This window comes from Heptranchias perlo, chromosome 33 (assembly GCF_035084215.1).
Source record: "Heptranchias perlo isolate sHepPer1 chromosome 33, sHepPer1.hap1, whole genome shotgun sequence".
In the NCBI taxonomy this organism is placed as follows: domain Eukaryota; kingdom Metazoa; phylum Chordata; class Chondrichthyes; order Hexanchiformes; family Hexanchidae; genus Heptranchias; species Heptranchias perlo.
In genome coordinates, this window is record NC_090357.1 from 884,753 (window position 1) to 908,761 (window position 24,009).

The 24,009-nt window shown below is 46.6% G+C and overlaps 1 protein-coding gene across 3 annotated transcripts in view; it reads right to left on the reverse strand.

The window, feature by feature from the left end:
* Positions 1-8,399: 8,399 nt before the first annotated feature.
* LOC137301371 (uncharacterized) overlaps positions 8,400-24,009 on the reverse strand; it is a 37,990-nt gene continuing 22,380 nt past the window's right edge. For 2 of the 3 annotated variants that reach the window (XM_067970827.1, XM_067970826.1), the window contains 8 exons: positions 22,425-22,502; positions 21,208-21,345; positions 17,665-17,720; positions 15,112-15,319; positions 13,909-14,055; positions 11,546-11,666; positions 9,475-9,587; positions 8,400-8,617 (listed from right to left, as the gene is read on the reverse strand). In XM_067970827.1, coding sequence (XP_067826928.1) covers positions 8,510-8,617; positions 9,475-9,587; positions 11,546-11,666; positions 13,909-14,055; positions 15,112-15,319; positions 17,665-17,720; positions 21,208-21,345; positions 22,425-22,502 — 969 coding nt within the window. In that variant the 3' untranslated portion in view covers positions 8,400-8,509. The remainder of the gene's footprint in view (positions 8,618-9,474; positions 9,588-11,545; positions 11,667-13,908; positions 14,056-15,111; positions 15,320-17,664; positions 17,721-21,207; positions 21,346-22,424; positions 22,503-24,009) is intronic. The other variant, XM_067970828.1, reaches the window with a different exon arrangement.

Genomic DNA, 24,009 nt, shown 5'->3' on the forward strand with positions numbered 1-24,009 from the left:
AAGTCGATAAATCCCCAGGGCCTGATAATCTGCAACCCAGAGTTCTGAAAGAGGTAGCCGTGGAAATAGTGGATGCATTAGTTGTCATCTTCCAAAATTCTATAGATTATGGAACAGTTCCTGCAGATTGGAGGGTAGCAAATGTAACCTCACTATTTAAAAAAGGAGGGAGAGAGAAAACAGGGAACTACAGACCAGTTAGCCTAACATCAGTAGTAGTGAAAATGCTAGAGTCTATTATAAAGGATGTGATAACAGGACATTTAGAAAATATCAACGGGATTGGACAAAGTCAACATGGATTTATGAAAGGGAAATCGTGTTTGACAAACCTACTGGAGTTTTTTGAGGATGTAACTGGTAGAATAGATAAGGGAGAACCAGTGGATGTGGTGTATTTGGATTTTCAGAAGGCCTTTGATGAAGTCCCACATAAGAGGTTAGTGTGCAAAATTAAAGCACATGGGATTGGTGGTAATATACTGGCTTGGATTGAAAATTGGTTAACAGACAGGAAACAGAGAGTAGGAATAAATGGGTCTTTTTCTGGGTGGCAGGCAGTGACTAGTGGGGTACCGCAGGGATCAGTGCTTGGGCCCCAGCTATTCACAATATATATCAATGGTTTGGATGAGGGAACCAAATGTAACATTTCCAAGTTTGCTGATGACACAAAACTGGGTGGGATTGTGAATTGTGAGGGAGGATGCAAAGAGGTTTCAAGGCGATTTAGACAAGTTCAGTGAGTGGGCAAATACACGGCAGATGCAGCATAATGTGGATAAATATGAAGTTATCCACTTCGGAAGGAAAAACAGAAACAGTATTATTTAAATGGTGATAGATTGGGAAATGTTGATGTACAAAGGGACCTGGGTACACCAGTCACTGAAAGCAAATATGCAGGTGCAGCAAGCAGTTAGGAAGGCGAATGGTATGTTGGCCTTCATTGCAAGAGGATTTGAGTATAGGAGCAAGGATGTCTTACTGCAGTTATACAGGGCCTTGGTGAGACCACACCTGGAGTATTGTGTGCAGTTTTGGTCTCCTTACCTAGGAAAGGATATACTTGCCATGGAGGGAGAGCAGCGAAGGTTCACCAGACTGATCCCTGGGATGGCAGGACTGTCGTATGAGGAGAGATTGGGTCGACTCGGCCTGTATTCACTCGAGTTTAGAAGAATGAGAGGGGATCTCATTGAAACATTTAAATTCTGACAGGGCTAGACAGACTGGATGCAGGGAGGATTTTTCCCCTGGCTGGGGGTGTCCAGAACGAGGGGTCACAGTCTCAGGATACGGGGTAGGACATTTAGGACTGAGATGAGGAGAAATTTCTTCACTCGGAGGGTGGTGAACCTGTGGAATTCTCTACGACAGAAGGCTGTGGAGGCCAAGTCACTGAATATATTTAAGAAAGAGATAGATTTCTAGACACAAAAGGCATCAAGGAGTATGGGGAGAGAGCAGGAATATGGTATTGAGATAGAGGATCAACCATGATCATATTGAATGGCGAGCAGGCTCGAAGGGCTGAATGGCCGACTCCTGCTCCTATTTTCTAGATTTCTATGTTTCTCCTGATGGGTGAAAGAACTAGCCAGCGCAGTGCCAAGTTACACAGACCGGAAGGTCCCAGGTTTGGTAAGGAGGAACAGAAAGTCAGGCAGTAGTCCTGCTGACATGTGGCGGGGTATTGCTAATACTTTTTAAGTTAATAACTTAGACTAGATAAATTAATTTTAAAAATAACTAAAAATGAACCAAGTGAATTAATTGCATAAAAATTTTAATTAAGTAAATAAATAAAACAAGGTTAGATAGTGGCAGTAGGGCAGGTTGTGGTGTAACTGCAGCATGTAGGAATTTATGGAGAGCAGTGAGATCCCAGGCAACGACATCTGCAGTTAAGTGTCTGCAACTTGAGGAACTTCAGCTCAGAGTTGCTCAGCAGGAGTCCGAGCTGCAGACATTGCAATCCATCAGGGAGGGGAGAGTTACCTGGACACATTGACAGTGGTCAGGGACAGGAGGGTGTGACTGCGAGTCAAGCAGGTAAAGGGACCCCAGATGCAGTGGTGGAGGAGCAACAGGTACGAGGTATTTACTACATGTATGGATGAAAACAAAGACTGCAGGGAGGATGGGCAAATTGACCACACCATCGTGGGGCCATTCAAGCGGGGGGAATGAAAAGGAATGTGGTAGTGGTAGGGGATAGTATAGTCAGGTGGATAGATACTGTTCTCTGCAGCCGCAACTGGGGGTCCCGAAGGCTGTGTTGCCTGCCCAGTGCCAGGGTTAAGGACATCTCCTTGCAGCTGGAGAAGAACTTGAAGCAGGACGGGGAGGATCCAGTTGTCATGGTCCACGTAGGAATCAACAGCACAGGTAGAACTAGGAATGAGGTTTTGCCGAGGAAGTTTGAGGAGCTAGGGTCCAAATTAAAAAGCAGAGCCACATGCAAAATGGCACAGGGACAAACAGCTTAGAGAGATAAATGCATGGCTGAAAGAGTGGTGTGGGAAGCAGGGGTTTCAATTCTCGGGGCACTTGCACCAGTTCTGGGGAAAGATGGAGCTGTTCTGTTGGGACGGGCTCCACTTAAACCGGGCTCGGACCAGTGTCCTGGCGAATTGAATAACTAGGGCGGCAGATAGGGCTTTAAACTAATGGCCGGGGAGGGGGGTGGTGGGGAGGGAGGGAGGGTCCAGGTAAGGATAAATTTATCAGTCTAAAGAGAAAAGTCACGGTTTTAGAGCAGAGAAATGATTTGGGTAAAAACAAGCAGTGTGTCAGGAAACATAGAAAATAGGAGCAGGAGTAGGCCATTCAGCCCTTCGAGCCTGCTCCGCCATTCAATATGATCATGGCTGATCCTCTATCTCAATACCATATTCCCGCTCTCTCCCCATACACCTTGAAGGGACAGAGACTTTATCAAAGGTAATAGGGCATTAGTGACTAAGGTCACATCAGGGAAAAATAGTAAAAAGTTAAAATTAAAGGTGCTATATCTGAATGCATGAAGCATTCGTAACAAGATAGATGAATTAATGGCACAAATAGAGATAAATGGGTTTGATCTAGTAGCCATTACTGAGACGTAGTTTCAGGGTGAGCAAGGTTGGGAACTAAATATTCCACGATACTTGACTTTTAGAAAAGATAGGCAAAATGGAAAAGGTGGGGTGGGGGCGGAGGGGAGGGGTATCCCTGATAATAAAGGATGAGATAAGGGCAGGAGTGAGACAGGATCTTAGCTCAGAAAATCAGGATGTAGAATCAGTCTGGGTGGAGCTAAGAAATAACAAGGGACAGAAAACACTGGATGCATTGGTTTTGATCTCCCAGAACCGAGATGAGGAGAAATTTCTTCACTCAGAGGGTGGTGAACCTGTGGAATTCTCTACCACAGAAGGCAGTGGAGGCCAAGTCATTAGATGTATTCAAGAAGGAGATAGATATATTTCTTAATGCTAAAGGGATCAAGGGATAGGGGAAAAAGCGGGAACAGGATACTGAGTTAGACAATCAGCCATGATCATTTTGAATGGCGGAGCAGGCTCAAAGGGCCGAATGGCCTACTCTTGCTCCTATTTTCTATGTTTCTAGAATTCCCTAGATTCTAGAAGTCCCCGTGGATTGGAAGGTTGCAAATATAACCTCACTATTCAAGAAAGGAGGGAGAGAGAAAATAGGGAACTACAGGCCAGTTAGCCTGACATCAGTAGTAGGGTAAATGCTAGAATCTATTATTAAGGACGTGGTAACAGGGAACTTAGAAAATCATAATATGATTAGGCAGAGTCAACATGGTTTTATGAAAAGGAAATTGTGTTTGACAAAGCTATTAGTGTTTTTTGAGGATGTAACTAGCAGGGTAGATAAGGGAGAACCAGTGGAAGTAGTATATTTGGATTTTCAAAAGGCATTCGATAAGGTACCACAAAAAAAGGTTGTTACACAAGATTAGGGCTCATGGGGTTGGGGGTAATATATTAGCATGGATAGAGGATTGGTTAACAGACAGAAAACAGAGTAGGGATAAACGGGTCATTTTCAGGATGACAGGCTGTAACTAGTGGGGTGCCGTAAGGATCAGTGCTTGGGCCTCAGCTATTTACAATCTATATTCATGACTTGGATCAAGGGACCGAGTGTAATGTATCCAAGTTGGCTGACGATACAAAGCTAGGTGGGAAAGTAAGCTGTGAGGAGTTCACAAAGAGTCTGCAGAGGTATATAGACAGTGAGTGGGCAAGAAGGTGGCAGATGGAGTATAATGTGGGGAAATGTGAAATTATTCGCTTTGGTAGGAAGAATAGAAAAGCAGAATATTTTTTAAAAGGTGAGAGACTAAGAAATATTGGTATTCAGAGGGATTTGGGTGTCCTTGTACATGAATCACAGAAAGTTAACATGCAGGTACAGTAAGCAATTAGGAAGGCAAATGGTATGTTAGCCTTTATTGCAAGGGGTTTGGAGTACAAGAGTAAGGAAGTCTTGCTGCAATTGTACAGGGCTTTGGTGAGACCACACGTGGAGTACTGTGTATAGTTTTGGTCTCCTTATCTAAGGAAGGATATACTTGTCTTAGAGGCGGTGCAACGAAGGTTCACTAGATTAATTCCTGGGATGAGAGGGTTGTCCTGTGAGGAGAGATTGAGTAGAATGGGCCTATACTCTCTGGAGTTTAGAAGAATGAGAGGTGATCTCATTGAAATGTATAAAATCCTTAGAGGGCTTGACAGGGTAGATTCTGAGAGGCTGTTTCCCCTGGCTGGAGAATCTAGAACTAGAGGGTATAGTCTCAGGATAAGGGGTCAGCCATTTAGGACTGAGATGGGGAAAAATTTCTTCGCTCAGGGGGTTGTGAATCTTTGGAATTCTCAACCCCAGAGGACTGTGGATGCTGAGTCGTTGAGTATATTCAAGACTGAGATGGATAGATTTTTGGACACTAGGGGAATCAAGGGATATAGGGATAGGGCGGGAAAGTGGAGTTGAGGTCAAAGATCAGTCATCATCTGATTGAATGGCGGAGCAGGCTCGAGGGGCCGAATGGCCTACTCCTGCTCCTATTTCTTATGGTATTGGTTCTACTGGCACAAGCTTTCACCCATTGAGCCGGTCAATTAGTGTCAACAAGCTGTTTGATTGTGGATGGCATTAGAATGGAGACTGATTCTGCCCTCAGCCAACATCCACACACATGTAGCTCCCAGCAGAGGTCCTGGATCGTGATCAAGAACGGGGCCCTGGCTGATTTTCTAGCCCAGAGGCGCGATGGCTAGGTGTAGCACCAGTACTGTCATGGATGAGACCAGCTAACTCCACACAGAGCAGAAACTGAACGTCCTTTATAATTTAATGCAATAGCATCTTCGCAGCACATGAACTAACGGATATAATGGGTACCAGTTTCACGCAGTAAGATTTCAACAGCACAAATGAATTTTCTTCAGTGCCTGATCTTAGTGTTTTTTTTATTTATAAACCAGTAACAGCAGCTTGCATATTATTTATGCGAAAGCAGGACTTGGTGCGAGTTAGGATACGGGCTGCAGAGCTTTAGCTAGCAGAAGTTTACGGAGGGTGGAAGTTGGGAGTTCGGCCAGGACAGCGTTGGAATAATCAAGTCTAGAAGTGACAAAGGCATTGATGAGGGTTTCAGTGGCAGATGGGCTTGCGGTAGGGGTGGAGACGGGCGATGTTATGGTGGTGGAAGCACTATTTTTATTTAATTGATGAATCCATTCTCTGTAAGTATTAATCCTCTACATCATAGAGTCATCGGCAGCTTACTGTTAGTCACCACCTCACAAACTCCCACCAACTATATCATAACTTCAACCCCATAAAATCAACTGCATGAAAAAAAAATTCCCTGAACAGATCACAAGGCAACAATCGAAACGACTTTTGTTCCCACAGTTGATGTCTTCCAATTCGATTAGATTCCAGCCTGTAACTCACTCCATGGTATCTGTTATTCTATATATAAACCCCCCAAACCCCTCGATTAGATTCCAGCCTGTAACTCACTCCCGGGTATCTGTTATTCTATATATAAACCCCCCGAACCCCTCGATTAGATTCCAGCCTGTAACTCACTCCCGGGTATCTGTTATTCTATATATAAACCCCCCCGAACCCCTCGATTAGATTCCAGCCTGTAACTCACTCCATGGTATCTGTTATTCTATATATAAACCGCCCGAACCCCTCGATTAGATTCCAGCCTGTAACTCACTCCCGGGTATCTGTTATTCTATATATAAACCCCCCGAACCCCTCGATTAGATTCCAGCCTGTAACTCACTCCATGGTATCTGTTATTCTATATATAAATCCCCCGGACCCCTCGATTAGATTCCAGCCTGTAACTCACTCCCGGGTATGTTATTCTATATATATAAACCCCCCCCGAACCCCTCGATTAGATTCCAGCCTGTAACTCACTCCCGGGTATGTTATTCTATATATATAAACCCCCCCCCCGAACCCCTCGATTAGATTCCAGCCTGTAACTCACTCCCGGGTATCTGTTGTTCTATATATAAACCCCCGAACCCCTTGATTAGATTCCAGCCTGTAACTCGTAACTCACTCCTGGGTATCTGTTATCACATATTCTATTTATAAATCATTTGAAACACTTGATTAGATTTTAGCACGTCATTTGCAGTTATCAATTAATCTATGCAAACGTCAAATTAGTCATAAAATTGCAGACACTGGCCTAGATTCTCCAATTGTAGCACTGATATTAACCCATTCAATGTAAATGGTTACCGTCTGCATTACAATCACAAAATCGAGGTCACTATCTTAATATTTTTAGGAAACAGTTTTTTGTTAGAACTTTGTAGATGATTCACACCCGCAGTGTCTTTGATTCCTGGTCCTCAGGAGCGAAGACTAATGGGTCTAGAATTTCTGACAATCAAGCAAGTTATGGCCAAGCCCTGACATACAAACGACTTCTTCACCGGGTGACTCAATTTGAAGCTGAAAGACTTACAGTATCCAAGAATGGGCCTTTCAGAGTTCTTCTAAATACCTGAAGTATTTTTGAAATCTTTAATGGTGGGGGTGCAGGAATTGTCAGGCGGTCGGGGATGGAACAGTCCCATAGACGTTGCCATTGCAAGTGCACACTGATGCCATTCTTACTATGGAACACTTTCCTGACATGGACATCTTTGCAAGATGCAGGAGAAGGGTTGCCCAAAAAACTTTATGGAGTGAGAAAGTTCTTTGAGAAGTGGACACTTTTATCAGCTAGGCTGACATTCCATTGAAGGACTGAGGGAGTGATGTATTGTTGCAAGTCCTGTCTTTTATATTAAAATGAAGTAGGGTCTCCCTGTGGAGGTGCAAACTCGTGATCCCATGGTGCGGAAGAGCAGGGCAGTCTCCCGGTGTCCTGGCCAACATTTCTCCCTCAGCCATCACCGCCGAAGCACAGATTGATATCTCCTTGCTGTTTGGGGGAACCTCACAGGGTAGAATAGCTACCGTGTTTGCCTGACACAGCAGTCAGTCCAAATAAGTAACTGAACTTGGGCTTTGTGTTTAAATGGTGTGATAAGGAAAACAAATGTTTTTTTCCTTTGATGTGATTGGCTGGAAAATCTACAGTCCCCGTCACCCCGTCACCCCCACAGTCCCCGTCACCCCGTCACCCCCACAGTCCCCGTCACCCCCACAGTCCCCGTCACCCCGTCACAGTCCCCGTCACCCCGTCACAGTCCCCGTCACCCCGTCACAGTCCCCGTCACAGTCCCCGTCACCCCCACAGTCCCCGTCACCCCGTCACCCCCACAGTCCCCGTCACCCCGTCACCCCCACAGTCCCCGTCACCCCGTCACCGCCACAGTCCCCGTCACCCCGTCACCCCCACAGTCCCCGTCACCCCGTCACCCCCACAGTCCCCGTCACCCCGTCACCCCCACAGTCCCCGTCACCCCGTCACCCCCACAGTCCCCGTCACCCCGTCACCCCCACAGTCCCCGTCACCCCGTCACCCCCACAGTCCCCGTCACCCCGTCACCGCCACAGTCCCCGTCACCCCGTCACCCCCACAGTCCCCGTCACCCCCACAGTCCCCGTCACCCCCACAGTCCCCGTCACCCCGTCACCGCCACAGTCCCCGTCACCCCCACAGTCCCCGTCACCCCGTCACCCCCACAGTCCCCGTCACCCCGTCACCCCCACAGTCTCCGTCACCCCGTCACCCCCACAGTCCCCGTCACCCCGACACCCCCACAGTCCCCGTCACCCCGACACCCCCACAGTCCCCGTCACCCCGCTATCACTAGTCCACAGTCCCCGTCACCCCGCTATCACTAGTCCACAGTCCCCGTCACCCCGCTATCACTAGTCCACAGTCCCCGTCACCCCACTATCACTAGTCCACAGTCCCCGTCACCCCGCTATCACTAGTCCACAGTCCCCGTCACCCCGCTATCACTAGTCCACAGTCCCCGTCACCCCGCTATCACTAGTCCACAGTGAAGTCTGCTTCTTCCATCTCCTGTTCATACTGGGACAGATCGGCCAAGTCCTGGTCCACATGTTCACTCATTTCTGTCAGGATCACATCCAGCACCTGTGTAAGACAAACAAAAGCCCATCTCTGTTCATTCAATGGTGTATGACTGGCTATCTCCCTGGGGGGGGGTGTAAGGGGCATCATCATACCATGGATACCTCATTTCTTTATCGTTCTCCGGGAGCTCTGAAGAACTCTTTCAATTAGGGAAAGGAAGTGAAAGAATCAGATGGGAGGGAAATGTCAGTTCCTCCACCCCCCATCACCGATATGCATTTGTTTACAGCTAGCACTGCCTGCAGTACATCTCATGAAACTGTCCTTGAATTAAGACATATTAATGGAGCAGTGTAGAGGGAGCTTTACTCTGTCTCTAACCCGTGCTGTACCTACCCTGGGAGTGTTTGATGGGACAGTGTAGAGGGAGCTTTACTCTGTCTCTAACCCGTGCTGTACCTACCCTGGGAGTGTTTGATGGGACAGTGTAGAGGGAGCTTTACTCTGTATCTAACCCTGTACCTGCCCTGGGAGTGTTTGATGGGACAGTGTAGAGGGAGCGTTACTCTGTATCTAACCCGTGCTGTCCCTGCCCTGGGAGTGTTTGATGGGACAGTGTAGAGGGAGCGTTACTCTGTATCTAACCCGTGCTGTCCCTGCCCTGGGAGTGTTTGATGGGACAGTGTAGAGGGAGCGTTACTCTGTATCTAACCCGTGCTGTCCCTGCCCTGGGAGTGTTTGACGCTGATGGTGGTTCTTGAAATGCAGAGTTTTCCATCCCTCATCCCGATAAACACAAAAATCACAATTTTTAAAAAAATGAATAAGAGAAAAAAACAATGGGCTTTGCAGAAGGAGTGAGAGTGAAGACCCAACCAGGAAATATTGGGAGTCAACCTTAAGAAGTCTGCACTCACCACATCAGTGAAAGCCTTCTGATGGTAGTCCCTCAGTGCCACATTCTCCACTGTTACATGATTGTGCCGGCTGATGTTAAAGTATTGCCCAAAAAAGACATCCAACATCCAACCTGGACAAGAGAACGAGGAACATGTTTCGAGTTATCGATAGGCAGATGAAGACCTTGTGATGGAACATTCATGGCCAACACGTTCGAGAATCAGCTGTAACTCAGTGGGTCCCACTCTCGCCTGAGTCAGAAGGTCATGGGTTCAAGCCCCAGTCCAGAGTCTTGAGCACAAAATCTAGGTTGACACTCCCAGTGCAGTACCGAGGGAGCGCTGCACTGTCGGAGGGGCAGTACCGAGGGAGCGCTGCACTGTCGGAGGGGCAGTACCGAAGGAGCGCTGCACTGTCGGAGGGGCAGTACCGAGGGAGCGCTGCACTGTCGGAGGTGCTGTCTTTCGGATGAGAAGTTAAACCGAGGCCCCGTCTGCCCTCTCAGGTGGACATAAAAGATCCCACAGCCACTATTCGAAGAAGAGCAGGGGAGTTCTCCCTAAGCAATATTTATGCCTCAACCAACATCACTAAAAACAGATTATCTGGTCATTATCACGTTGCTGTTTGAGGGACCTTGCTGTGCACAAATTGGCTGCTGCTTTTCCTGCATTGTGAAAGGTGCTATATAAATGCAAGTCTTTTTTTCTTTATTACTGTGACTGCACTGTACATATACAGCAGAGAGAAACATAGGAGACAGGCGTTACTGTAAACAGATTCTACTGAACGTTCTATTGCCAATCACAAGGCATACTGTCTGAAAATGTTAAAATCAGTTCCTTAATGATGCCAGTGTTGTGAAAGGCACTGCATTATCGCATGCTCTTTCTTTCTTTCTAAATATGACTGATTATCCAGGTACAGTCGTGGATTTTGAACATTTTCTCTCCTCTCCTCTGTTGATTGACAGTGAGCCACATTTCCCTGGATGGTGAGTGTCAGCAGTCGATTTGTCTGGTGTCAGTATCACTGGTTCGGCCGGTACTGCCCTCACCCAACATCCCCACACACATTTTCAAGCTGAGGCCATTGATTAGCAATAAGCAGGAACCCTGACAGTTTATTCCCTCCCTACCCATATGAGGCCCACGGTAACACCACAACTTTCAATCCGCTTCAGAGCACGGGGAACAAAACTGGACCTTCCTGGCCCATTGACTCACACACTCACTGAATAAACTCACTGATTCTTCGAGGAGCATCCATTATTTTTTTAAACTCCTGGCTCATGCCCAGTCATTACACACAGGCAGTCAAGGCCAAGTGGGGTCTCCAGTTGAAGCAGGTTCGAGCAGAGGGGAGAATTGGACCAGATTGTGCAAACGTAATTCAGTCCCCATTTCAAAGTCATGCATCCAATTGTTATTTTTCTATTTCCATTATAAACACACGCACCTATATACAAACACACGCACCTATATACAAACACACGCACACGCACCTATATATAAACACACGCACCTATATACAAACACACGCACCTATATACAAACACACGCACCTATATACAAACACACGCACCTATATACAAACACACGCACACGCACCTATATACAAACACACGCACACGCATACAAACACACGCACACGCATACAAACACACGCACACACACACGTACGTAACTGTGCCTGTGTGCATTAGTTCTAAATGGAAATTTCCCTTGTTTCTTCCAGATTCTCCCTTCCTTTCCACACAACATTCTCTGAATGAGAAGTATGGGTATCGAACCTCTTCTTGGGATTCAAAGGCTGCTCAGCATTTGGCTTCTAGAAGATAGACAAGGAGGAGTTTCATGAGCTCTCTGATTTTTCTCCTTCTTTGTTGGGAAACCTGTGACCTCTGCTCAGTAGCTCTGCCCAGATGCTCCATCTAAACTCGCTGTGTGGGGAGTTGCCGGGTGCGTGCCCATATACTGCCACCTGTGGTCAGTGCATTGCTGGTGGACCAGTGGGGACACCGTACACATTGGTCAGTCGCTCCCAGGGTGATACTGATTGTGGATGTGCAGAGTAGAACAGACTCACTGTCTAACAGCCTGTCCAGCTCGACCTTTTCAGAGAATGCCCTCCCCTCACTCCCTATAATCTTCATCAGGTTCTCCAGGAGCAACATGTCGATCAGTCTTCTGCTGGCATATGTCCTGACCTGCATGAAGATATATGTTCATTAGCAGGCTAGTGTTATAACATTACTGTTATCCACTGATGTACCTTGATGTCCCCATCACTCATCTCCTAATTTTACAGATTCCACCATCTCCTTTATAGAGGACCCCCTCCCCAGCTGAAGGCAATTCCTGCTCAGCCAATACCTTTATAGCTTCTGCAGACTGTATCCAACTGAGTTCAAGTATTGTCTACCGACAGACCTCGGTTAGATTCGTGTCACCTGAAATTAGCCTATGGAGGTGGGGCCAGATCTTGGACTAGACCGCTGCAGGTTCTCAAAGTAATTGCTGCATCTTTCAATCCCCTTATGAAGGGAGCCAACTAAGCACCAAAAAAAGTGTTTCTGGGGAAACACAGGAATAGGAGGAAGAGGCCATTCAGTCCCTCAAGACTGTTTCCACATTCAATTAGATTATGGCTGATGTGCACCTCCACTCCATTTACCCACCTTTGCTCCATATCCCTCGATACCCTTACACAACAGAAATCTATCGATCTCAGTCTTGAAAGCTCCAACTGACCCCCAGCATCCACAGTCTTTTGGGGGAGAGAGTTTCAGATTTCCACTCCCCTTTGTGTGAAGAAGTGCCAGAAGTTCTTGAAACGCTCACTGCATCGTGTGGCCTCTCTCCCATGGTACACCTAGTTGCATGGGCACCCACCCAGTTTATTTAAAATAGCTGATCTCCCCCTGACCCCACAAAATTTGCTGGGGTCAGCGATGGAGTGAATCCTGCCACTTACACTGGGATTAAAGACCCGTGGTTCCTGGGCTCAGTGTCTCTATCCCTCCATCTCCAATCCTGCATTACTTTTTCTCTGATCACTTGCTGTCCTATTGCTGCTGTTACCTTCCGCACTGACTAACTCTTGTCCCGTACCAAAAGATTTTACTCCTCACCCTCTTATCCCATCTCTTTTTTTCTCCCGATTTCCTTCTGTTGTCTTGTTAAGGCACTGACCCATGGTAGGGTAGAGTTCAATGGATACCAGGAGGCCTCCGGTACCTCATTGAAATGGCTACTCTTCAATTATTCACAATATTTATTAACGACTTAGATGAAGGCATAGAAAGTCTCATATCTAAGTTTGCCGATGGCACAAAGATTGGTGGCATTGTAAGCAGTGTAGATGAAAACATAAAATTACAAAGCGATATTGATAGATTAGGTGAATGGGCAAAACTGTGGCAAATGGAATTCAATGTAGACAAATGTGAGGTCATCCACTTTGGATCAAAAAGGATAGAACAGGGTACTTTCTAAATGGTAAAAAGTTAAAAACAGTGGATGTCCAAAGGGACCTAGGGGTTCAGGTACATAGATCATTGAAGTGTCATGAACAGGTACAGAAAATAATCAATAAGGCTAATGGAATGCTGGCCTTTATATCCAGAGGACTAGAGTACAAGGGGACAGAAGTTATGCTGCAGCTATACAAAACCCTGGTTAGACCGCACCTGGAGTACTGTGAGCAGTTCTGGGCACCGCACCTTCAGAAGGACATATTGGCCTTGGAGGGAGTGCAGCGTAGGTTTACTAGAATGATACCCGGACTTCAAGGGTTAAGTTACGAGGAGAGATTACACAAATTTGGGTTGTATTCTCTAGAGTTTCGAAGGTTATGGGGTGATCTGATCGAAGTTTATAAGATATTAAGGGGAACAGATAGGGTGGATAGAGAGAAACTATTTCCGCTGGTTGGGGATTTTAGGAGTAGGGGGCACAGTCTAAAAATATGGGATATGGGCCAAAGGCAGGTATATGGAGTTAGATCACAGATCAGCCATGATCTTATCAAATGGCGGAGCAGGCACGAGGGACTGAATGGCCTACTCCTGTTCCTATATTCCTATGTGTGAGCCTTGACAAGAATTACCACTGGTTATTTGACTATGGAGGGACCACAGTCAAAGCCCTAACTTGTCCCGATGACCGCAAATGTGCATTTTCCCCAGCAGGGATCACCGGATAGTGATTCCGAAGTTGGCTGATTCTCCCTTCCTTAGAGTTGGAATGCCGAGACCAATTTTACTGCCCAAATTGCTGGACTGCTTATTTGAACTGTAGAGTCCATTGGGCTCTCCTCTTACCCACAATCAGAGGAGCAGCACACTGGATAACCTTTTTATAAAATACTTTTACAGTGCTCATTTAAATGAGATGCAACAGACCACAATCGCCACTAATGAACGAATGACTCCTTGCTCCTCCCCTTACCTCCTCCTGCTGCTGTTCAGATATTTCAGTGTGATATTCACTCAGCAGTAACACTGCAACATTCCTCGTTTCCTCATCCAGAACACTGGGCAGGATTTCATCCTGCAGGATCCCCTCCAGGATCATCTCACTTACTGCTTCTTTCACCTGTGAGATTAAAAGCACTCGCAGTTACGAACTCTCGGGAGTACCTCAGAGCATACTTACACAGCATGCCCAATGCTAGAGAAAGCCTTTTATTTATCAAGCTACTCAGAAATGTTTCAAAGAGCTTCAAATACAATGAATTACTTTGAAGTGCAGTGACTTCTTCTGTAGGCAAACTCAGCAGCCATTCTGCATCAGCAACATCCCATAAGCAGAACCGAAACCAATGGCAAATTATACTGTTTTTGGTTGAGGGAAGATTGTTGGCCAAGGAGAACTCCTCTTCTTTAAAGTGCCAGGGGATGTTTAAGTATCAGCCTCAGTAGCACTCTCACCATTGAATCAGAGGTTATTGGTTCCAGCTGCACTCTGGAAACTTGAGCACATGTTCCAGGCTGACACGATGGTGCAGTATTGCAGGAGTGCTGCTTTGTCGGTGCTGCCGTCTTTTAGATGAGATGTTAAACCGATGTCTTGAAAATCCCATGGCACTATTTGAGAAAGAGCAGGGGTGCTCTAGCCAACATTTCTCTCTCAACCAACATCACTATCTGTGTTGTTTGTGGGATCTTGCTGTGCGCAAATTGGCTGCTGCATTTTCCTACGTTACAACAGTGATTGCACTTCAAAGGTACATCATTGGCTGTAAAGCGCTTTGGGATGTCCTGAGGTAGTGAAAGGCGCTATATAAATGCAAGTTCTTTCTTTGAACAGGCTCATGAGCCATGGTGTACTGGCTCAGTGAAGCTGAGCCTGGAATAAAGCTGAAAGTTTGTTGCTACATCTACCACAGCTCAACATTCGCATTGAACTTTCACACATCTCAGTGTCCAGAGGAAAATATCCCCAGGTATTTTTGTGAGAAAGCACTAAGAGTTGGGCAGTGTTGTGTGACAGCAAGAAAGAGTGAGACCAAGCTTGGCCATCAATGACTCTTATACACTGTGTTACCATTAAGGGCAATTCGACAAATCAACATTTCATTATAAGATGGACTTCACTTTAACAGGAACTGTGATACTTCTCTATCTAACAAGGTTACTCAGTGACACCCACAAGGTGTGGCACCACTGGCTCGATCGCCTCCGCCATTAATTCTGTCAGAGATTCGGTGATGGCTGCGGTGGTCAGGTGATCACTAACCAGCTCCTTAACAGCACTTCTGATCACTCGCACGGTCAGCTCACCGACTATCTCCTTCAAGAGTGTGTCCAATACTGACACAGCTGGTCGCTGCTTCAATACATCGAGTTCTGTTATCTGTCTGAAAAATACAAGCGGCAGCTGTTGAAATTATACCGGATAATCACATCACAAGGTAATTATGGATGAGGGAAGCCATTCGGCAGGCCTTAACTCATCCATCCAGAGAGATCCTGCAGTCCCCTTCACTGCAGCATTTAAATGTTTCTTAAATGATTCTGCTACATTATCTGGCAGTATATTCGCTGTGTTGATCATTCATTCTGTGAAGAGAACGTAGACCATGACAAGCTATTTCACCTTATCAGATCAGTAGAACCAGAGGACACGACCTGGGCTTGAAGGGAGGTATCTTTCAAAACTAATCTGCGGAAACATTGTTTCAGTGAGCGAGAGGCCAATCTATGGAACAGACTCCCTGGGGAGACGGTGGAAGCAGATAGTATTGATTCATTCAAATACAAATCATATAGATTTCTTTCAGAAAATAATATTTTGGGATACAATATATGAGTAATTTGAGACATGACGTGTGGTAAGAGTAACATGCTGGAGAGGATATTACACCAGGAGAAATATTCTTCTACTAGTTTGAATCTGTCCCCTTATCCTACTTATGCAATTTAATTTAAAGTAAGATTCTGGATATCCCTTCTCTGTTCTCATGACTATCTTATGCCCCTTTTTAATGATCTTAGGCCAAAAAGCCAAGTTTCTGCAGCCTTTCCTCATAACTCAGACCCTTGACACTAGAGAGCTGCTTCACCACTCTTCTCTGCATTGCCTCCATACAAATATATGAAAAAGGACAGGTGAAGACTGGCTGTCCATCGAACCGGTCCAATGTGGGTGTAAAATCTGCACACCATCACCATCCAGCCACAGAGCCACACAAACCCTTGGGAGAAGCAAAACAAACCAGAAAAAGCGTTAGGTCAAAATTTTTTTAAACTTTGGGAAATTCCTCTCTGACCTGTCCCCCAGCCCCTGAAGGTGATCAGACTGACTCCTAGAGACCATTGTGACTGGGTGATAACCAGTGAGGACCCACCTACCGTCTATATATAGATATGTGCTGGCAACTCGTTCCACAGCTTAACAACTCTCTGCGAGAAGTAGCCCCTAACATCTAACCTACTTCCATGCTTACGTCATTTATATTCGTGTCTCCTGGTCCTCCCTAATCTATTTGCTTAACATTTGGACCAAGTCTAACTCTTTCATTATTTTAAAGGCCTCAAACAAATCTCTTTGAAGTCCATGCTTTTCTAAAGTAAAAGGCCTCCAGCTCCCTCAGCCTATTCTAGTAAATGAGGGACCTTAAAGTAGGTATCAATCTAGAGGCCCTCCTCTGAGCCTTTTGCAAGGCCTCGCTATAACCTACCATGTGAGGGGACCAAAACTGAGCACAGTATTTAACGAGAAGGCCCACCAACCTCTTTACAGGGCAGTTAGGGATGGACAATAAATAGCCATGCCAGCATCGCCCACACCCTGAAAACAAAGAGGAACAAATGCACCCAAACCAGTTATAGCGTGCCTGAGCAAAATATTCCACATGGGTTTACGTGCCTCTGGCCAGGTCGTGCAGACATGTTTAACAGAGCCATTGAGCTGTGGGAAAAAGAGGGAAATTCCTATTCCTTTTACATAGACAGTCTACTCCTGATAATTCAAAGTTGTTTTTTGCCCTAATAAAAAGTTAACTTATCCAGTAATTTGAATTAAGCAACAGAAAGCAGTGCCACAGACCCACCCACCCGACAGCCTCTCAATCGGAGTGCAGCCAGGAAATGGTGTCCAAAAATGTTAATCAGGTCCTGCTGTTAAATTCTGCAGCAGCTCAGGGAAACCTCTCCCCCACTCCCTCCACCACCCCCCCCACCTCCCCATAAATATCAAGCCATAATCTAGGTTGACACTTCGGGGCAGTACCGAGGGAGCGCTGCACTGTCGGAGGGGCAGTACCGAGGGAGCGCTGCACTGTCGGAGGGGCAGTACCGAGGGAGCGCTGCACTGTCGGAGGGGCAGTACCGAGGGAGCGCTGCACTGTCGGAGGGGCAGTACCGAGGGAGCGCTGCACTGTCGGAGGGGCAGTACCGAGGGAGCGCTGCACTGTCGGAGGGGCAGTACCGAGGGAGCGCTGCACTGTCGGAGGGGCAGTACCGAGGGAGCGCTGCACTGTCGGAGGGGCCATCTTTCAGATGAGATGTTAAACTGGGTCCCGTCTGCCCTCTCAGGTGGACGTAAAAGATCCCATGGCACAGTGCTGTTTGTGGGAATCTTGCTGTGTGTCAATTGACTACACTTCAAAAATACTTCATTGGCTGCGAAGCGTTTTGGGATGTCATGAGGTCATGAAAGGTGCTATATATGCAAGTTACTTCTTTCTTTCATTATACTTACTGTAGCTTGCTCTGGATGTAGGAATTCTTCTTAGTCAGTGAATATACAGGGGGACACTGGAAAAAATTACATTTAATTAACTTTCACACGCCCTGTTTTCTGAGACAGGAAGCAGCTTCTGCTTGTCAAGCACATGTGCACTTTGATGAAAGTCACCCTTATGTAGGTTCCCCACTCACCTCAATCATTTTCTGTACAAAAAGCTTGAGAAATGCATTGGGAAGTTTAGATATGAATTTTCTACATGTGGCTTGCTGAGGTCCTTCAGATTCAAACTCCTCCTAGAAATTTCTTTCAAAAGGGCAGCCTCACACTTTATCATTCTGATCATTTGCACCAAAATAAATAGAAAAGTGCTGAGCGAGTAAATGTGAGACAAAAAGCAGCAGGACCAAGGGGCAGAGTGGGAATGGTCAGCCAGGTGTTGGTTCTGTACACGAGTACACGTAGCATAAGGAATAAAACAAGTGAGCAAGAAGCAAAAATTCCGCTTAAAGGCTTTGATATAGTGGCCATTACAGAGACCTGACTACAAGCTGGGCATGACTGGGAGCTAAATATTCTAGGCTATGAGATCTTTAGAAAGGACCGGAAAATTGGAAAAGGAAGGGGGAGTCACAATATTGATAAAAGATACAATTCCAGCAGTAGAAAGAGGGTGATCAGGCAGTGGAAACACTCTGGGTAGAGTTAAGGAACAGCAAAGGATTCTGGTGGGAGTTGTCTACAGACCTCCCGACAGTGACGATGTAGTGGGGGCTTGTATAAATACAGAAATCAGGGAAGCATGTGGCAGAAACAATGTGGTTAAAATGGGAGATTTTAATTTTCACGTTGACTGGGAGAAGCAGAACAGCTCAAGTTCTAAAGGCAATGAATTTCCAGAGTGTATTCGGGACAGTTTTCTGGAACAGTATGTTTTAGAACCAATAAGGGAAGAGGCCAGACTGGATTTAGTGATGAGTAACAAACCAAGATTAGTTAGCAACCTGATGGTAAGGGAACATCTTGTTAACAGTGACCATATGATGATCGAATTTGATATCAGATTTGAGAGAGAGAAGAGAGTCACAAACCAAAGTTTTAAATTTAAATAAGGCAAACTTTGAAGCGATGAGAAATTAATTGAGTGCAGTAAACTGGGCTGAATTGTTAATGGGTGAACCTACAGACAAACAGTGGGAAGTATTCAAAGATACAAAACCACTACATACCCCTAAAAAGGTACAGACTCCACTTGTATAGTTAAGCAACCATGATCAACAAATGTAATAAGAGATGAGTCTGCCTTTGTCAGACATTGTAGCTTATATAATAATTCCCCTGCAACGTTCTCCCCTGGTGGCCCGGACTCTTCCCACAGGAGCTGGTGAATCTCCCGTGCTTCACCCCAGTGGTCACTCTTCATGACTAATCCTAGACAGCAAGTGCCAGCAGGGCTTTGAATTGTAGGGTCCAACAGGGTGAGCACGATTCCATCTTCATCCAACTTTCATACAATTTTCAGCAGGGGTCAGGGACCCGGGCTGGATCTTTCTCAGGGGTCCTGAGGCTAATTGTAGTGCCCTGTCACCTTGGCAGAGATCAGGCAGCTCAGTAGACACCAGCGACCGAATCTCGGGCACTCCAGGTCTGTGTGACCCAGTACCACACATGGCTGCACAGTTATCCAATCAGCTTCCAGGAAAGACCACACTTGGAGCACTGTGCACAATTCTGGTCTCCAGATACCTTGGGTAGAATCATAGAAGTTTACAACATGGAAACAGGCCCTTCGGCCCAACATGTCCATGTCGCCCAGTTTATACCACTAAGCTAGTCCCAATTGCCTGCACTTGGCCCATATCCCTCTATACCCATCTTACCCATGTAACTGTCCAAATGCTTTTTAAAAGACAAAATTGTACCCGCCTCTACGACTGCCTCTGGCAGCTCGTTCCAGACACTCACCACCCTTTGAGTGAAAAAATTACCCCTCTGGACCCTTTTGTATCTCTCCCCTCTCACCTTAAATCTATGCCCCCTCGTTATAGACTCCCCTACCTTTGGGAAAAGATTTTGACTATCTACTTTATCTACGCCCCTCATTATTTTATAGACTTCTATAAGATCACCCCTAAACCTCCTGCTCTCCAGGGAAAAAAGTCTCAGCCTATCCAACCTCTCCCTGTAAGTCAAACCATCAAGTCCCGGTAGCATCCTAGTAAATCTTTTCTGCACTCTTTCTAGTTTAATAATATCCTTTCTATAATAGGGTGACCAGAACTGTACACAGTATTCCAAGTGTGGCCTTACTAATGTCTTGTACAACTTCAACAAGACATCCCAACTCCTGTATTGAATGTTCTGACCAATGAAACCAAGCATGCCGAATGCCTTCTTCACCACCCTATCCACCTGTGACTCCACTTTCAAGGAGCTATGAACCTGTACTCCTAGATCTCTTTGTTCTATAACTCTCCCCAACGCCCTACCATTAACGGAGTAGGTCCTGGTCTGATTCGATCTACCAAAATGCATCACCTCACATTTATCTAAATTAAACTCCATCTGCCATTCATCGGCCCACTGGCCCAATTTATCAAGATCCCGTTGCAATCCTAGATAACCTTCTTCACTGTCCACAATGCCACCAATCTTGGTGTCATCTGCAAACTTACTAACCATTCCTCCTAAATTCTCATCCAAATCATTAATATAAATAACAAATAACAGCGGACCCAGCACCGATCCCTGAGGCACACTGCTGGTCACAGGCCTCCAGTCCGAAAAACAACCCTCTACAACCACCCTCTGTCTTCTGTCGTCAATCCAATTTTGTATCCAATTGGCTACCTCACCTTGGATCCCGTGAGATTTAACCTTATGTAACAACCTACCATGTAGACCACACTTGGAGCATTGTGCACAATTCTGGTCTCCATATGCCTTGGTTAGACCACACTTGGAGCACTGTGCACAGTTCTGGTCTCCATATTACAAAAGGGATATAGAAGCACCGGAGAAAGTGCAAAAAAGATTCACAGGGAGGATACCAGAACTGAGAGGTTATAACTATCAGGAAAAATTGAACAGGCTGGGGCTCTTTTCTCTAGAAAAGAGAAGACTGAGGGATGACCTGTCACAGGCCTTTAAAATTTGATAGGGTAGACAGAGAAGATGTTTCCACTTGTGGGGGAGACCAAAATTAGGGACCATAAATATACGATAGTCACTAATAAATTCAATATGGAATTCAGGAGAAATCTTTTTACTCAAAGTAGTTAGACTATGGAACTCACTACCACATGGAGTAGTTGGGGTGAATAGTATAGATACATTTAAGGGGAGGCTAGATAAGTACATGAGGTAGAAAGGAATAGAAGGATATGCTGATAGGGTCAGATGAAGAGGGGTGGGAGGAGGCTCATGTGGAGCACAAACACCTGCATAGACATGTTGGGCCGAATGGCCTGTTTCTGTGCTGTACATTCAATGAAAGTTGTCGCTTATACAAATTATTAGGAGACATTATTATTAACAATACAGTGTCGCCTGTAGTACCTTAGTGTAGACACCTGACAGCACTTCCATGAGGGCGTCAGGCACCAACTCATCTCGAAGCACCTCTGAGATGAATGAGTCCACAAAGTTCCAGGCAAACGACTTGTTTTCCCTGAAGAAACTGCATGCTGCAAACTGCTACAAGCAGACCAGACGGGATAAAGTTAGGTCACACCGCCGGAGAGACGTGTCAGTGCTTATTATGCTGGTCCGAGGATATCCTAATCTGGCCACTCCCCCCACCGACTATCTGTCTGTGCCGGAGAAACTCCCCCATTTGGATGGGGAGGAGAGAATATCTGGGAGCGACTCGCTCCCCATGGCATCCCCCAACAAACAGGTGAACAAAGGCACTGTACAAGCCTGGAGTCAGGAGGCCTCTCTCCCTGCCTCCTTGGCCAGGTGGATGCCCCACAGAGACCTAAAGAGGGACAACAAATAAAAATCCACATTCCTGTGGGTGAATCATGCCCATCCTCCTCCCAGGGAGTTCCTAATGGTACTCCATCTGTCGGGGGAGCTGCTTTACCACAAGTCGTGGTGGCACTCAGAGATATCAGTGAGCCCACACTGCACTTGTCTCACTCCTGGCAGCTGCATTTTGGGGATGGGGTTGCAGAATGCAGCTGATTCTTTGATCCCTCAACCCCCCCACCCCCCCAAACCCCCCCCCACCCTAACCCCCCCCACCCTACCAACCCCCCCCACTAACCCCCCCCCCCACCCAATCCACACCCCCACCAAACCCCCCCCTACCCTAACCACCCCCCCAAACCCCCCCACCCAATCCACCCCCCACCCAAACCACCCCCCCACTAACCACCCCCCCACCCACTAACCACCCCCCCACCCACTAACCACCCCCCCACCCACTAACCACCCCCCCACCCACTAACCACCCCCCCACCCACTAACCACCCCCCCACCCACTAACCACCCCCCCACCCACTAACCACCCCCCCACCCACTAACCACCCCCCCACCCACTAACCACCCCCCCACCCACTAACCACCCCCCCACCCACTAACCACCCCCCCACCCACTAACCACCCCCCCACCCACTAACCACCCCCCCACAACCACCCCCCACCCTAACCCCTCCCCCAAACCACCCCACCCCCACCTCCTTGGGGCACTGCATTGATTTGCCCCACCCCTCCTGCTGAGATCTGCTATCTGGGCACTGACCAGGGATCGAGATGCTTTGCTCTCTTACCCGCTCACGCCCCGGGCTCTGGCTCAAAGTTCTTGATGACTCCTTGTCTCCTCCATAAGGTGACATTGAGAGAACGTTCTGAAAACAAATAAAATCATATCATTTCCAATAGTCTTGCTTTTCCCAGAATATTCTGTATTAACAGGAAATAGTAAAAACAATAAGAGCAGTAAGATCCCACAAACAGCAATGAGATCCACCAGTTAATCTGGTTTGATGCTGCTGGTTGAGGCAGGAATGTTGGCCAGGACACCTGGAGAGTTTCCTGTCCTTTTTCAAACCGTGTCATGGGATCTTTAATAACCACCTGACGGGGTTAACCTCTCCTGTGAAGAGAAACACCCGAGACAATGCAGCACTCCCTCAGTACCGCCTGGGAGCTTGAATTCACAAGCTTCTGATCCACAGCCAAGAGTGATGCCAAACTGAGCCACACTCTCTTAAAATTTGAGATTGTTTGGGGAATACATGCTCCCTCTCGACACCAGGCCCAGGAATAAATGCTGTGCTGTTGTTGGCATCAGTTTGTGAGAAAATCAATCTCCAGAGTTCTGCAGGAAATAAAAAAAATTGCCAGGAATAATACTGAACAGAATTTTACCAGAGTAACTCCTCAGCTAGATCAGGTGCTAAATGTCAGAGTGAATTCACTGGTCCTGTGCTCCTAGCAGGAGGCCAAGATCAAAGGGAACATGAACCGTAGACAGAGCTACAACACTGTAGAGCCAATTCTCCAACCCATGCTTCCTTTGACCTCGGCTCCTGCTGGGACTGTGGGATCGGTGAAAATGCCACGTACAATAATTGGTTTGCAACAACTCAAAAGGGTAGAATTACAGTCAGTGCCATTCTTGCACAAATACTTACCGCACTCGTACCAAATTCCTTTCTGCACTATTTTAACCCAGGTGGGTCTGATTGTATTAAGCATAATACAACAGGTGTCAGCCATGGCTCAGTGGTAGCATTCTCGCCTCTGAGTCAGAAGGTTTAGGGTTCAAGTCGCACTCCGTGGAATGCAGTACCGAGGGAGTGCTGCATCGTCAGAGGGGCAGCCTTTCGGATGAGATGTTGAACCGAGGCCCCATCTGCCCTCTCAGGTGGACGTAAAAGATCCCATGACATTATTTCGAAGAAGAGCAGGGGAGTTCTCCCTGATGTCCTGGTCAATATTTATCCCTCATCCAACATCACTGAAACAGATTATCTGGTCACTATCATATTCCTGTTTGTGGGACCTTGCTGTGCGCAAATTGGCTGCCGCGTTTCCTACATTACAACAGTGACGACACTTCAAAAGTACTTAATAGTTTGTAAAGCGCTTTGGGACGTCCTGAGGTCATGAAAGGCACTATATAAATGCAAGTCCTTTCTTTCTTTAGCATTCAAACAAGGGAGGTGCTGACTGCAATTTCTACCCTAATGTCTCCTACTCTAAACTGCAAGCTGAGGTTGTTGACTTCAGTTGTTGAGATCAACTCCCTGGTACCACTTGCACAAGGAGCTCGCCATTCAAATGATGGCTCAGTGCACAAATACATCACTTGGGGGGGTACTGACTGTCCACAGTGCCCAGGGGGGTACT